At 43.0% G+C, this 15,183-nt stretch overlaps 3 protein-coding genes across 6 annotated transcripts; all 3 read right to left on the bottom strand.

Moving 5' to 3' along the window:
* Nucleotides 1-32: 32 nt before the first annotated feature.
* Nucleotides 33-4,361, bottom strand: LOC130204077 (zinc finger and SCAN domain-containing protein 31-like). Of its 2 annotated transcripts, none has more exons than XM_056430589.1 (3): nt 3,959-4,361; nt 2,971-3,161; nt 33-2,881 (listed from the first exon to the last, which is right to left on the bottom strand). In XM_056430589.1, exons 2-3 carry the CDS (start codon nt 3,158-3,160, stop codon nt 1,956-1,958), a joined length of 1,116 nt encoding a protein of 371 aa, XP_056286564.1. In that variant the 5' UTR covers nt 3,161; nt 3,959-4,361; the 3' UTR covers nt 33-1,955. The 2 variants fall into 2 exon arrangements, with proteins under 2 accessions (XP_056286564.1, XP_056286563.1); XM_056430588.1 differs by lacking the exon at nt 3,959-4,361 and adding an exon at nt 3,452-3,854.
* Nucleotides 4,362-5,605: 1,244 nt separating this feature from the next.
* LOC130204079 (zinc finger protein 16-like) lies at nt 5,606-8,366 on the bottom strand. 2 transcript variants are annotated; one of them, XM_056430594.1, is made up of 3 exons: nt 8,115-8,366; nt 7,671-7,869; nt 5,606-7,558 (listed from the first exon to the last, which is right to left on the bottom strand). In XM_056430594.1, exons 2-3 carry the CDS (start codon nt 7,858-7,860, stop codon nt 6,726-6,728), a joined length of 1,023 nt encoding a protein of 340 aa, XP_056286569.1. In that variant the 5' UTR covers nt 7,861-7,869; nt 8,115-8,366; the 3' UTR covers nt 5,606-6,725. The 2 variants fall into 2 exon arrangements, with proteins under 2 accessions (XP_056286569.1, XP_056286570.1); XM_056430595.1 differs by having other exon boundaries at nt 8,256-8,366.
* A 276-nt stretch (nt 8,367-8,642) lies between these two features.
* pkmyt1 (protein kinase, membrane associated tyrosine/threonine 1) lies at nt 8,643-15,169 on the bottom strand. Of its 2 annotated transcripts, none has more exons than XM_056430579.1 (8): nt 15,098-15,169; nt 13,977-14,391; nt 12,525-12,762; nt 10,668-10,947; nt 10,461-10,567; nt 10,194-10,366; nt 9,565-9,779; nt 8,643-9,373 (listed from the first exon to the last, which is right to left on the bottom strand). In XM_056430579.1, the coding sequence occupies exons 2-8, from the start codon at nt 14,349-14,351 to the stop codon at nt 8,998-9,000; spliced, it is 1,764 nt and encodes a 587-aa protein (XP_056286554.1). In that variant the 5' UTR covers nt 14,352-14,391; nt 15,098-15,169; the 3' UTR covers nt 8,643-8,997. The 2 variants fall into 2 exon arrangements, with proteins under 2 accessions (XP_056286554.1, XP_056286553.1); XM_056430578.1 differs by having other exon boundaries at nt 15,041-15,142.
* Between the last annotated feature and the right edge of the window lie 14 nt (nt 15,170-15,183).

The following is a 15,183-nucleotide window of genomic DNA, read 5'->3' as shown; positions in this document are numbered from 1 at the left end:
ACACCGATGACTTCACCCAGAGATGCCCTTAGTGTGGTTTGCATTAGAAAATAACTTTAATAAGCATTTATAAATATACAGAGGAGTAGGGCTACATGTGAAAAAAGTGGATTGGATTCAATCTATTGTCATTGTGTACAGGTACACAGGAAGGAGATTTATCCTCTGCATTTAACCCCTCCTTAGTGATGAAGGAGCAGTGGGCTGCAGTGAAGCGCCCGGGGAGCAACTGGGGGTTCAGTGCCTTGCTCATGGACACTTCCACTTGCAACTAACGGGGAGAGCGGGGATCGAACCGACGACCTTGGGGTTGCAGGACGACCCCCTGACCCCACTGAGCCACAGCCTATAAAAACGAGAACATGAGATCATTTCTCACAAGTTCCAGCTGTATAATATGACATGAGGTAATAATTACACAGCCACAGGGGGATGGAAGGCAGTGTGTGTGTGTGTGTGTTCTTACTTCTTTTTTACAAATGAATTAAGCTATGACAATATACCTGTGAATACATAAACACGCCTTTGAGTGACGTTAGTGAGACTTCTAAAGAATAGACGCTCATAGACTCAAATTGGCCATTTGTGGTGGTAATAAATTAATTTATTGTTTAGCTGTGCAAACGCTATTTTAATGGCGGTTTACATTAATACCCCCAAGAATTGAAATTAATCTATCCAGCACACAGCAAGCTTCAATAAATCTGGAAAATCAGACAATTTCAATAATAATCTCCTATCCTGATTTTCAAAAGTTTCAATAATTGTCTTCACCATTTACTTATTTGACAGAACTAATTTGTCTACGTGGCCAGACAGTGCGTTGTAATATAACACAGTGTCAACGCACAATGCGTCAACCTTCTCTCCTGATCAAAGGCTCACTGTATATACATATTTAGCCCAAAAACAAGAGTTGTTACAGCAAAGTAGAGATGCATTAATACACAGGGTTCTTACACATGTTGACCGATGGATTTCCAGGACTTTAAACCAAATGTCCACGACCAAACTGAAATCTCGGTATAAACATGAACAATTTAAAAATGTTGCGTATTGAGAGCGTACGCCGGCTCATATTTTGAGCGTCTTTCTTTAAAAAACATATCAATTATTTCAAACTCGGCGTAAATGAACATGTGATTATAACAAATTTCCATGATTTTTCCCAAACTTTTATGATTTAAGTTTTTTCCATGACTTTTCCAGGCTTGGAAAAGACTTTTATAATTCCATGACTTTTCCAGGTTTCCCATGACCGTACGAACCCCGAATACAGCTTTTAAAATGTTAACGTCTAAAGTTGTATCTACTGCGTTGCCTGTCACATTCCTGATAATGCTGTGCGTCGTAAAAATAAATTCAAATAAAAATCTCCAAAATAAAACGTGCTATTTGCCGATGCCGACCGTAAACGCCCTGCACACCCCTGCACTAGACCTGGACTGAAGGTGAGCTCCACTGGAGTAAAAACTCTTTGTACCAACAAGAAAGATCGAGATGGAACTTGTGGTACAATAACGCAAACAGGAGAAGGAGAGAGCACAAAGTCCCGACTTCTAATCAGCCACAATATTTATGAATCCATCACGGATGTGGAGGACCTTTGAGTGAATATTACTACAACATTTCTACGAGATTTGCAATTCCTCAATTGACCAAATCCTGTTTTCCCACAATATTAGTCGGATAATGATAAATACCAGTGCGTCGCTATCTGTAAAGCTTTATAGCCTCTTTGGTTCCGGGGCCCGTTTTCATCACAATCAGACGGCCAAAAAGACGAGCGTGACGAGCACATAACACTGAAAATCCAAAAGACATTCAAAAGACTCGTTTCAATATGTTCTGTAGTTTAGATCTGCAACGATGACTGAAGCGCAGGGCAAAGTCCAAAAAGATGCGACACAGATTCTAAACACAGTGTGCTGATATATTTAAGTCGAGCAGAACCATCACGGCTGTTGCTGCCGCCACGCTTGCTGCAACTGTAAGATCTCTCCGATGTGGATCTTCTTATGTCTTTTCAGATTCTCCCCCCGACTGAAGCTCTTCCCGCACTGGTTGCAGTAGTAGGGTTTCTCCCCGGTGTGCACCCTCTTGTGTTTCTTCAGGTCTCCCGCCTGACTGAACCGCCTCCCGCACTGAACGCAGCCGTACGGCTTCTCCCCCGTGTGACAGCGCTGGTGGATCCTCAAGTTGCCGAGCCTGCCGAACGTCTTTCCGCACACGACGCACAAGTGCGACTCGTCTCCCGTGAAGTGCTCCATCCGGATTTTCCTCCCTTCGAACGCTCCCCTGTTGGTTTTGGCGAAGCCGTGCCTCCTCGGCGCGCCGTGTCTCGAGTGGACGAAGACGCGCTCGGGAGGCTCGGCGCCGGCTTGCGACCCGTCCGTCTCAGCGGAGTTCTGACGGGAGGAGTTGCAGCTCAAATCGACACATCCGCCGTACTGCCGCTGAAGAGCCGGCGGTTCCGATGTGGTGCAGTCTGTTAGTTCCAACTCTCTTTTGATAATCGCCAGGTCTACCCCGAGCGAGGTGCCATATCGAGAGGTGCACGCACTATTGGGAGAGACGGCGCTGTTTTCTGCGTCGTCGCTGTACGTGTGGACCGTCATCGCGTCCTCGATAATCGGCGTCACCGCCTCTCGTCGGGCGATGCGATCTTCTGCCGTCGGCTCGGCGTCGCACTCGGCTTGCGGTTCGGTGTCAGTGAAGCTCTCCTGCGGTTCCAGTTCACGCTTCACGTCATGGTCGGCTTGGTGGCCGCTTATCTGCAGAGCGAGGCCCAGGTCCTGCCTCAAAGCGAGCAGCAAATCCTGCTCCTGACTCAGCGTGTCTTCTGTCTCTTCAGGGAACGGACTCCACGTCGGAAGAACAGCTGTGAAATCAAGACCATAAGCAGTCATTGTTATATTTGACAAAGTAACTCCGGAATAACCCACTTCAACGAGTCAAGGAGTTACCCACCTATACTTGATCTGGTCATCTTGTCCTGGAGGTCCTGCAGCCTCCTCTTCAGACTCTCGTTCTCTCTTTGCGTTCGGGCGGTTTTCTCCTGGTACTCTGACACCGTCTCCTTCACCACCCCGAGCACCTCGTGCACCGCTTCGGTCAGCAGCTTAGCCACTCGGGCATTCAAACGTTCAAGTTTAGACATCCTGAAATAAAAGGGCACTCGGGGTGAGAAATGACCGTGGACCGCTTGTGCACAATCCTCTTCAACGCAAACAATAAGTATACAACTCTTATTGCACAGGCATCAACAGAAGCACTGCTGTGTGACAGCACTTCCTATTGTTCTCACGAATTAAAAAAACAACATTTGTCAAGACAAGAACTGTTAAATTAGTTAGGCCCTTGCAGTTTCCATCATTCTCATGTTACTCTTGGTATAATATGTTTTACACAGATATTTTGATATTGTGGTGGTGCAGTCATCTTAACTCACACCAGGCTGATCCTGTGCCAGTCTAAGTGATTTTCAAGGGAGATTTCCATTAATCAAGTAGCATGATTGCTAAGCGTCCCTCTCTGACCGGTGTTACGGTTTAACAGGCGACCCTGTTAACTGGCGACTTCCTGTCGAGCTGTCCTCGCGAATGCCGCTTAATTTAATTGTATAATGAAGAGTCAACCCCTCTCAAAAACATAATATATACAATAATATATACGAGGGGCAGCTACGTGTTGTCTTCATTCGTTCAACCGCGGTCTGTAACGACGACACCAACGGACGCGTTCGGTTGAAAGTCACCAGTTAACACGGTCACTTCTTAAACCGTAACACCGGTATTTCCACATAAAAGGTGCCGTTCTGTTCAAGCTAAGCGGTGTGTGTGTGTGTGTGTGTGTGTGTGCTATTAATAGCAGAGCAAACATATAACACACGTGTTGAATGACCGCCCCTGTCAGCTGTCTCGCTAACTAACGTAAAGCATGTTTAGATCCGCTGTACCTGCAAGCTAGCGAGTCGTGAAGTCGGCAGCGCGGTTATTCTGTAACGTAGATCGCTAACTCGGTGCGTCGTTCCTTGAAGCGTCAAACAAACGCGTCATGTGCAAGACGTGTCAGTAAGTTACAGCCAACGCGGCTGCTAAAAATAATGTCACAAAAAAAACACAAACGATAAAGCAAAACACAAATCGGAACGTAAAACATAACAGCGCGCAACCTCCGGAAGAAGAATATCATCTACTTCCGCTGTGTGAATCAGGGGATTTTCAAAATAAAGTTGCGAGTGACATCTGACCCCGAGCAGTTATCTTTCCCTCCAACTTCGGTATTCCGTTTGCAGTAAATAGTGTGAATCTTTGGGATTTGATGCTTAATTTATCCAAGTCACAACAACGAAAGATAAACACTTTAACTAGAATGGCTAACCTCCAGGATTATCAGAATCCCAAACAAAATCAGTTTTTTTATCATTTAAATTAATAAAGAAATACTTTTTTTTTTTTTTTAAATAGAGGAAGTAAAAAGGATTAAGCATACCACATAGGTTTCAAATTAAATGGATTTGTATTTCCCTTTTTACGCTTCAACTTCGACCCACATTCCACAGACTGTTAAAATAACATTTGTCTGATCAAGATAACGGTGAGCTGCAGTTTCTGTTGTGTTTTTCAGGCTCAAACTGAAATGCAAATTGGATAAAAATCTAGCCACAGGACATTAACATATGTTTTTTAAATTTGTTTTACCAATAAAAGAAACAGAAACAATATTAATAAACAGACAATATCTAAAGATCAATCTTACTTGTCAAATTTGTTGTATCACAGTCTTCTGGCAGCTTGCTGATGACAAAATGTAAAGAATCGATGTAATAGTGACTTACCTTAACCATGGTTGAGTAGGCTGCTCTTTGAACCCATCAAGCTTAACGAAGATATATCTTTGTTGTGAAGGAAAGGGAAGTGTGGACATTTTGGGATTGGGTAATCCCCTCTATAAATTGATGCCATAAAGTGCTGCAATATTACTCACTTTATCTGAGAGGGCGAGCGTGCACATAACTGTTCCACTATGCTGCATCTCAGTGACATTTCAAAAGTTCAATAATAAACATTTCCTTCTGAACACAGAAAAAACATTTTTGTCATTTAAAGCATTTCAGTCTACATCAGATAGGGCATACATGGAGACATGTTGATTAAAAAAGATTACACGAGCCACAATGAGGCCCAATAAAATGGTAAGAATACAATTTGACAGGTTGTAACTCTGCCTCTGCTGAAAGCCTCAAAAGCCTTGTTAAAGTCAGAGATCAATAATTTATAATGTATAGACTTTCCACACATAAATGGATTCTAAGGCAGTTTTACTGTTGAAATACACAACTGCCTGACAACAGACTTCAATTCATTCATCACTGACAACTAATTTGTCCTGAGACAGATCAACTTTAAAATCAAAGTTCACTATTGTTTACATGCACCGCCTCACAGGGAAGTCACCCAGCAGGCTTCACTTTGCTCACCGCTCTGCTGCTTTGACGTTTTCAATGACACACAATGTTCAATTTGTTGTTTGGGGGAGATTCAATTTTTGTATCGGATCATTTGAAATAAATATTGTTGGCGATACGAACAAATTACCAAGGAAAAGTAACAAATATGTTTATTTGATTTGGAGATTAGACAACCAGGCTCCAAGGCAGACAACAGAAATAGTAGACTGTGCTTGACACTTGAAACTTTCTAAACAGGATTGCAACACCCTCAGTGAACCATCATGGATCACTTGACATTGCACTTTGTGAATAGAGCAATGTGAACCTATTATTTGTCTTAAAAACAGGATAATATACTACCGTTCAAAAGTTTGGGGTCACCCAGACAATTTCGTGTCTTCCATGAAAAATCACACTTTTATTTATCAAATGAATATAAAATATAGTCAAGACATTGACAAGGTTAGAAATAATGATTCATATTTGAAGTATTAATTTTGTTCTTCAAACTTCAAGCTCAAAGGAAGGCCAGTTGTATAGCTTATATCACCAGCATAACTGTTTTCAGCTGTGCCAACATAATTGCACAAGGGTTTTCTAATCAGACATTAGTCTTCTAAGGCGATGATCAAACACAATGTACCATTAGAACACTGGAGTGATAGTTGATGGAAATGGGCCTCTATACACCTCTGGAGATATTTCATTAGAAACCAGACGTTTCACCTAGAATAGTCATTTACCACATTAACAATGTATAGTGTGTATTTTTGATTAATGTTATCTTTATTGAAAAAACAGTGCTTTTCTTTGAAAAATAAAGACATTTCTAAGTGACCCCAAACTTTTGAACGGTAGTGTATAACACTATAATATGAACTGACATCAGGACAGCAGAAAGTCTCTACATCTTCCACCGGAAACTAAAAACGCATCTTTTCCGACTATATCTGGATTAAAACACAGATGAGCACTTCAGTGGCTCTTAAATGGCTCTTACTTATAGTATTACTCATGTTATTACTTATGGTACTTTTGTAGTTCGACTTGCTTGAAGAAATGTTACTTTCTGTATTCTTGTTGTTCTGAGTTTGTACTCTAGGTGAATGCACTTATTGTAAGTCGCTTTGGATAAAAGCGTCTGCTAAATGACATGTTATGTAAAAAGAGAGAGAGAGCCTAGAGCAATGTGCACCTATTATTCATGTGTCTTAAAAACAGCCCATTATATAACACTATAATATGAAGAGAGAGCCTGGGAGCCGCAGCCTCACAGGTGAGTCTGCTGGTGTTTCTTCATGTTACTCGAGTGACTGAAGCTTTTCCCGCAGTGGCTGCAGCCGAACGGCTTCTCCCCGGTGTGGTAGCGCAGGTGCACCGTCAGGTAGCCCGACTGGCTGAAGCGCTTGCCGCACACCGAGCAGCAGTACGGCTTCTCCCCGGTGTGCACCCGGCTGTGCTTCTTGTAGTCGCCCGCGTGTCTGAAGGTGCGACCGCAGAGCGAGCAGCAGTAGTGTTTTCTCACGTTTCTCGGGAACGCGCGTGAGCCGGGGGACGCGCCTTCTTTCGCGTGATTAGCGCCGTTCGGTTGTTCCGCTCCGACGCAGTGTGCGTTGTTGTTGTTGTTGTGCTTTTGGGTCAGCGGCTCCTCGGACAGCCGGAAGACGAGGCCGGACTCGCTGTAGAGTCCAGAACGAGCCGCGGGAGCTGCTCGGTTCAGTGCGCGCGAGGACGCGGCGCCAATGTCGTCATAGAAGTAATGAGCGGTGCGCGTGACCGCGTCGTCCTCCGACTGAGGCTCTGCTTTCATGTGGTGCTCGTGTCCAGACAGTGAACCCGAGCTGAAGGGGCCGACATGGTCAGATATCGGCAGCCCCGTCTCAGTCTCTACTTTAAGAGCTGTTAACTGACCTAAATGGGGTGCTGTCGTAGGGGGGAGACCGGAAGTGGCCGCTGACGTCACGGTTGCGTCACAGTCCACGTCTTCAAATGAATACGAGGGACATATGTCTGCAGCCTCCTCTTCTTCGTGTGTCTGCTCCACCTGGTGCTGCGCTGCGTCATCCTGCTGGGACGATGCCGGGTACGTTTGTGCAAGAACTCCTGCAAGAACACAAAGATGGAACAGCACCAAAAAAAAGAGAAATTGACTTTTTTTCTTTCTTCTTTTTCCAATCAATCGGTTTCAATGTTTCCGGACACAAGTCTGACTTACTATTGTTTCCCAGCTGTAACTTCAGCTGCAGCTCCTGCACCCTCCTCTTCAGACTCTGGTTCTCTCTCTGTGTTCTCGTGGTTTTCTCCTGGTACTCGGACACAGTCTCTTTCACCACCTCCAGAACCTCCTGCAGAGCCTTAGACAGCAGCTTCTCCACTCGGGCATTCAGACGTTCAATTTTGGACATCTTTATTGGCTGAGAAGAGAATATCAATGTCGACCCGGGTGTGTATTTCATAGATATTTGCACAAAACTTTCTATCAATACAGATGAACACCAAATATGAAATGCTCATTTATTAAGATCCGATAGCCTTAAGATATAACTGCAACGATACAGATTAATCCACAATATTAGCGAAAAAGCAAACCAAAACATTTTTTTTAAACATCTCACTATTTAATGGGCTACACTAGTAGTACTATTTCTTAACAGCATACCTTGAACCCAATGCAATTCCGTTAAATGATGTCGCAGCCTTAAAGAGTCCCAGATTTTCCAGTAGTGATCCAGATGATAACGCTCATTGTTTACAACCTTCCCACTCGTGCGAATTTCGCAGTTAGGTTGCAGGATCCTACCTCAGGACATGGCAGACCGGAAGTCCACTTGGCATACAGCTTTTTAAGGAGATAAACGGAGTCGGATTATAAAATGCTTTGGCTTATAAATATCTCTAAAGATGCGAGTATCCTGTGCACGAAACATTACCTCCCACACCATCCTCTTCCTCTGGTGTTAAAGGCGCCTGGCATCGAGCGTGATACGCGCTGCTGCCACCTAGTGGTGAGTACGCAAACATCCGGAATACATCCACATGCATTCATGCACTGGACTCAGGATATTGATTTCTGATTTATATCCCAAAAATCAGTCTTGTCTATGATTGTAAAATTGTTGATCTGATATGCGCAAACATATTTTTTAAAGTTCCTTCTAACTAAAACATAATGCACGCATTTAGAACGTTTCCCTTTTTGTTTTATCCTTGTTTTATTGTCTTCTGTACCTCATGAGTGTAATGACTCAGAGTACACATAGCAAATGATAACTTATTTAACACGACACAATGACTTGTCATTTCAGCAACAGATTGCATTTACACAAACATAAAAAGTGCTTTACGGTCTGATGACATGTTCAACACTTCTCAAAATACATTTTTCAAATACGCATAAAAAGAAGCTGTTGTAAGACTGTTACAATATGGCAGAAACAGTTAATACGAACTAGGTACATTCATACATTAGTTCCTCTTGACTGGACATTTTAAAGTGAAAGCAGGTTTCCCTTAAACGTTTCCCTCAAACGGGCAGCCTCGTCTCACGGCTGTCCCTCGACGGTCGTGTCCTCAAACAGACCGAGCAGGTTCTTTGGTTCAAAGTTGGGTCGGGGTAAGGCCTCCTCGGTTCGGAACCAGTTGCGACCGCCTCGCTGCGAGGACTTGGTGGACGATGAACGCGTGGAGTCTTCATTCATGCGATCCACATGAAGCTCTGCATGTATGGGGCTCGCACTGGGCGTCAGTGTGTGGCAGGAACCATTTGAGTGGATGCTGGAAGGGGTTTGCGCTAAATTACAGGAGGACCAATCACCCAGATTAGAGTAACTTCTTGTGTGGGCTGGACTTCGCCGATTGTGTTTTGGGGATCCTGGTAGAGGAGTGGATGTGCTGTCCACCGACAGTCTAGATTTAACCCTGTGGAATGGAGGAAATGTAAAAATTTTTTTTTTTTTTAAAGCAGGGAATTTGACAGATAAAACCGGTTTAGCTCAAAGCAGTGTCCAAATAATTCTCTATATTTCACCGTTGCTGGATAGTCATGCAATTCCAAGATTTAACGTAAAACCAAGTAATGAATCAGCTACATTTTGAACCCGATTCTCTACCTGTGTGAGAAGGTGGGGGAATGCTCTGGGTCTGTGGGGTCCAACATAAACAGAGCATCATCCTCTGGGCTCCCTGAGTCAGCATGCATGGCACTGAGGGGCAGCGTTAAATCCCTGTCCCAGCTCCCCTGAGGAGGAGTGCACGGCGATGGCTTGTTCCAGTGAGGGAGAATGTGAAGGGCGGACAGGAGTCTTCGCCCGAAGCACACGACCACCTGTGAATAAATGAGCAGAGACGTGGACCAAATGAAACATTCAAGGTTGATTAAAAACTACATTTTATATGTTTCAGAATTACATTCCATGTTGTTTATTACCTTCACATTGAAAATGCGGAAGGTTATGTTTTGATCGCCGTGTATTTATTTGTATGCGTGTTACTCGCATAACTAAAAAAGTATTAAACCGAATCGCATGGAATTTGGTGGGATGATTGGTTATTATCCGGGGACCATTTGATTAGATTTTGGGATTGATCGGGTCAAAGGTCAAGGTCATGAAAAGGTCAACATCATCTTTTTACCATAGCGCGGTCAATTTGTATCCAATTGGCATGCAACTAATGCCAAAATGTTCATAATTCAATGCCCAATCTTGTGATATTATTTGAAGATCCAATAGACGCCTACCTGACAGAAGGACACCAGTGTCAACGTGGTCTCGGTGACCAAAAGATAGATGCGCCTCTTCCACCGGTGTTTCCTTATAGCGGGGAGAGCGAGAAGCTCAGAGACCTTTGGCCTCTCAGATGGTTCTGGCGCCAGCATCATCCGCAATACTGTCTGAAGCTCAGTTGAAAGGCCTGCGAATACAGAGGGAAATAGTAGAAGTCATTTCAAAGATAGATGGAAGATAATGGAACACTTCATGAGGACTTCGAAGAAAGTGGATCTCACCGCTGGTAAACTCTGAGGGGAGGCAGCCTTGTCGGAGCTGTTGCCAGCCCTCTCCGCCGTTTGGAACCTCCATATTACAGGCGAGCTCCAGAATAGACACACCCAAACTAAATGAAAGAATATTTTTGGGCACTAATTTAAAAACAGATCAATCAGGGACATGTCTTTTAAGAGATCATTTCATTTTCTTATTCATGTTAGTTGTACCTGAAAACATCTGCAGCAGGTCCATACTGCCCACGGAGCAGCTCGGGGGCCATGTACCGGGGATCTCCCTCCTGGACGTCGTCTTTCACTTTCCCCTCTCCAGACTCTGCACTCTTCTGTTTGAGCTCAAACAGCTGCCCGAAGTCCCCCAGCTTAAGGCGGCCGGAGTCAGTCATAAGAACATTTGCAGGCTTCAGGTCCAGATGCACAAAACCACGAGAGTGCAAGTGTTGCAATGCTGAGAGGAGGTCGCACAGGTAGGCCCAGGCTGCCGGCTCATCTGGAAACCAAAGCCAAGTCAGTATGTCTGGAGCAGGAATACAACGCACAGGGTTCGTACACACTTTGACCAGTGGATTTCCAGGACTTTTCCAGGACTTTAAACCAAATTTCCATGACCAAACTGAAATTTCAGTGCATACATGACATTTTTTTGAAAATGTAGAATTCAAACAAGGACAACTAGAATGGGCACTCGGTAGAGCGCATACCTTCGCATATCACAAGATTGGGCATTGAATTATGAACATGTTGGCATTAGTTGCATGCCAATTGGATAGAAATTGACCGCGCTATGGTAAAAAGAAGATTTTGACCTTTCCATGACCTTGACCTTTGACCCGATTGATCCCAAAATCTAATCAAATGGTCCCCGGATAATAACCAATCATCCCACCAAATTTCATGCGATTCGGTTTAAAACTTTTTTTGTTATGCGAATAACACGCATACAAATAAATAAATAAACTAGAATGGGCACTCGGTAGAGCGCATACCTTCGCATATCACAAGATTGGGCATTGAATTATGAACATTTTGGCATTAGTTGCATGCCAATTGGACAAAAATGTATCGTGCTATGGTAAAAAAAGAGTTTGACCTTTCCATGACCTTGACCTTTGACCCGATTGATCCCAAAATCTAATCAAATGGTCCCCGGATAATAACCAATCATCCCACCAAATTTCATGCGATTCAAGAACATTTTGACCTGTTCATGACCTTTGACCTTGACCCGATCGATCCCAAAATCTAATCAACTGGTCCCCGGATAATAAACAATCATCCCACCAAATTTCATGCGATTCGGTTCAATACTTTTTGAGTTCTGCGAAAGATTTTGACCTGTTCATGACCTTTGACCTTTGACTCGATCAATCCCAAAATCGAATCAACTGGTCCCCGGATAAGAAACAATCATCCCACCAAATTTCATGCGATTCGGTTAAATACTTTTTGAGTTCTGCGAATAACACGCATACAAATAAATAAATAAATAAATACATAAATAAATAAATAAATAAATACACGGCGATCAAAACATAACCTTCCGGCATTTTCAATGCGAAGGTAATAAATACACGGCGATCAAAACATAACCTTCTGCATTTTCAATGCGAAGGTAATTACAAAGCATACAATATACCTTAAATGAAACGAATGAATGAGAGACAATAGTTTGATTAAAAGAATAAACATTACTATACATGTTTATTCTTAGAAACACTTATATAAATGTTTATTCTTTTAATCAAACTATTATCTTTTATGTGCAAAACTACCTGTTTGGACTTGGCGTATGCCGGCTTATTTTTTTAGCGTCTTCCTTTCAAAAACATATGAATTATTTTAAACGCGACGAAAATGAACATGTGAATATAACAAATTTCCATGACTTTTCCAAACCTTTTGTGATTTAAGTTTTTTCCATGACTTTTCCAGGCCTGTAAATGACCATTTTAAAAGTCTATGACTTTTCCAGGTTTTCCACGACCGTACGAACCCTGAACGCATTATATTACGCAAAGTATGAGAGCTAATTCAAATTCTCGATTGTATTGTGTCTTTCGGGCATACCTGGGCCAGGAGGCTTGTTCTCAGCATGGAGCAGCAAGCTGGTGCTGCACAGCTCCGTCTGGATGTACAGCCGGCCACACTCCTCCCAGGCTGCCACGAAATTCAGGATGTGAGGGTGAGGACAGAGGCGCTCGTGGTTCCTGGCTTCCCTCACGCTCCGGTTCCTGTCACTGTTGCCCCTGAAGCGATGAGCGGAGCGCTTGACTGCATACTGACGGCCATCTTTGTTGCTCTCCACCTAGAAAAATAAGGAAAATGATGAAGTCTCGTCTTCTTCCCAGGGATCTCCCAATTACATGTCTGGTGAGAAAAATAGGCTTAATAGATATCTAAATGTATATTGAGAGCTTCGCCATAACAAACCCCAGCAAAGATGTTCAGATTTGATGTGAATTCCACTGTAGCACAAATATTTGCACTAGTTTAGCAACATCAGATAGTTTATGTTTATATCTCCGCATTATTTAAATGTTAATTTGATCTGTCTTTATTTTGTCTAATTTATTACCAATAACACCAGTTCAGGCCTTAAGCCGCCCTCTTGTATAGCGCTTTATTTACTATAATCTGTATATCCTGTATTTATTATAATACTTTCTGTTGCTCTTCTGGTTGGATGCCAAACTGCATTTCGTCGCTCTGTACTTGTACATGTGTAATGACAATAAAGTTTAATCTAATCTAATCTAACATTGCTTCAACCTAATCCAATGTCCAGGAATGTTTTTACGCATCTTAAACATTATTATAGTACACAATGATAGAGCTTAACATGCTGAATTTCCTTAATGTAAAGAAACAACAACATATAATCAGGGTTCTTACACATTTTGACCGATGGATTTCCAGGACTTTTCCATGACTTTAAACCAAATTCCCACGACCAAACTGAAATCTCAGTATAAACATGAACAATTTAGAAATCGCCGGCTTATATTTTGAGCGTCTTTCTTTAACCCTCCTGTTACCTTTACATTTACTAACATATTTTACCCTCGGGGTCAATTTGACCCCAGCAATTAAAACCTCCAGAAAATTATTAGAATTAATATTGTTTCCCAAGTTTAAGTGTGAGGTACTTTATGTTTGTTTGTTGACTACCTAAATAGCCCTTTAAATATATAAAAAAGTTGATATTTCTTATATGTTTGACAGTGAAAAACAGCCTGGGGTCAAATTGACCCTCAAATTGACCCGAAAGGTAACAGGAGGGTTAAAAAACATATTAATTATTTCAAACTCGGCGTAAATGAACACGTGATTATTACAAATTTCCATGACTTTTCCAAAACTTTTATGATTTAAGTTTTTTCCATGACTTTTCCAGGCCTGGAAATGACCATTTTAAAATTCCATGACTTTTCCAGGTTTTCCATGACCGTACGAACCCTGTATAATTAAATATATGCAATACACTATTTTCATAAACATATATACACACACTTTGCTCACCTTGTAGACCTCTCCGTAGGATCCTCTTCCGAGCAGTCCCAAGTTAGTGTAGCACTGACTGAAATAGGACTGCTGTTTGCTGGGATCATACACAGAATTCGGAGGGGGAGACTTACTGAGGGAACACGACAGGGGAGTCCAGCGGGATGGATGCTGGGGAAACATCCGGCTCAGAGGGGGACATCCCTTGGAGGGTGGCAGCGGGGGTAGAGAATGCGAGAGCCGGGCCGGGGAAGAGTAGAACGAGTTGGACGAAGAAGACGAGGAAAAAGGGAAACGGCGCTTTTTAAGGGAGAAGGACTGTTCCGCATTGGAGAAGTGGGTCGGAAGAGGGAGAGGTACTCTGGACCCTGTAGTTTCCACGATGGCTGACATCGTGTCAGCACTTCAGCTCCTTTCCTCAAAGATCGTGAAGCTGGAACATAAACAAAACAAAAAAAGTTAAGCACACACCATCTCGACTGTTACTGATCTTGCCCATTGAACAGACATTTCCCACTGATGCACACAGCTTTGCTCGTCTACAATTCTGAAGTAATCCTTCATACATATCACACAGAACTAAAACAAATACTTACTTAAATGTTGCCCTAATTACTGATAACACTTAGGCACCAACAATGACTGTTTCTTACATAAGAACCAGGAACCAGAGGGTCGGATCGAGATATCCGACATCCTGATTGACAGGTTTCTCGGGCAATTGTCTGATATAAGTATCGATACATTCTGATTGATCCTTTTACGGGCGGCTCACTTGTAGAGCAGGTATAGCCAGTATAGACAGCTATTGGGGTAAAGAGGTAGCACCTAACGCACCGTCGCTCGGTTAACCGAGCTACGGTGCGTTCAGGTGCTATGACGTCAGTTTTCCAATGTATGTTTATTTCATTTAGCGTTAACGTAACTGTGCCGACTATGACACACATTAGTATTATTAATTATTCACTGACACGTCACCTCGACGAAACTAATCTCGACTAACGTTAACGGACCCGGTCAACAACGTCATAAAACAACCTCGCCAGCGAGCTAACCTACAGTTACACAACTAACGTAGTTACCTGACAGCTCCTCGTGAGGTACGTAACAGTTTAATAAAGTAACGTCACTAAACAGACCATAATCCAGTGGTTTTCGGGAGAGTGGGGCTCGGCTCGTCGGGGTCCACCTCAAACTGCTCGCACACCCTTCAAGCTCGTCAATA

Source organism: Pseudoliparis swirei, chromosome 13, assembly GCF_029220125.1.
Source record: "Pseudoliparis swirei isolate HS2019 ecotype Mariana Trench chromosome 13, NWPU_hadal_v1, whole genome shotgun sequence".
NCBI classification, from domain to species: domain Eukaryota; kingdom Metazoa; phylum Chordata; class Actinopteri; order Perciformes; family Liparidae; genus Pseudoliparis; species Pseudoliparis swirei.
The sequence above is the reverse complement of the archived record's forward strand: the minus strand, read 5'-3'. Positions and strand labels throughout refer to the sequence as shown.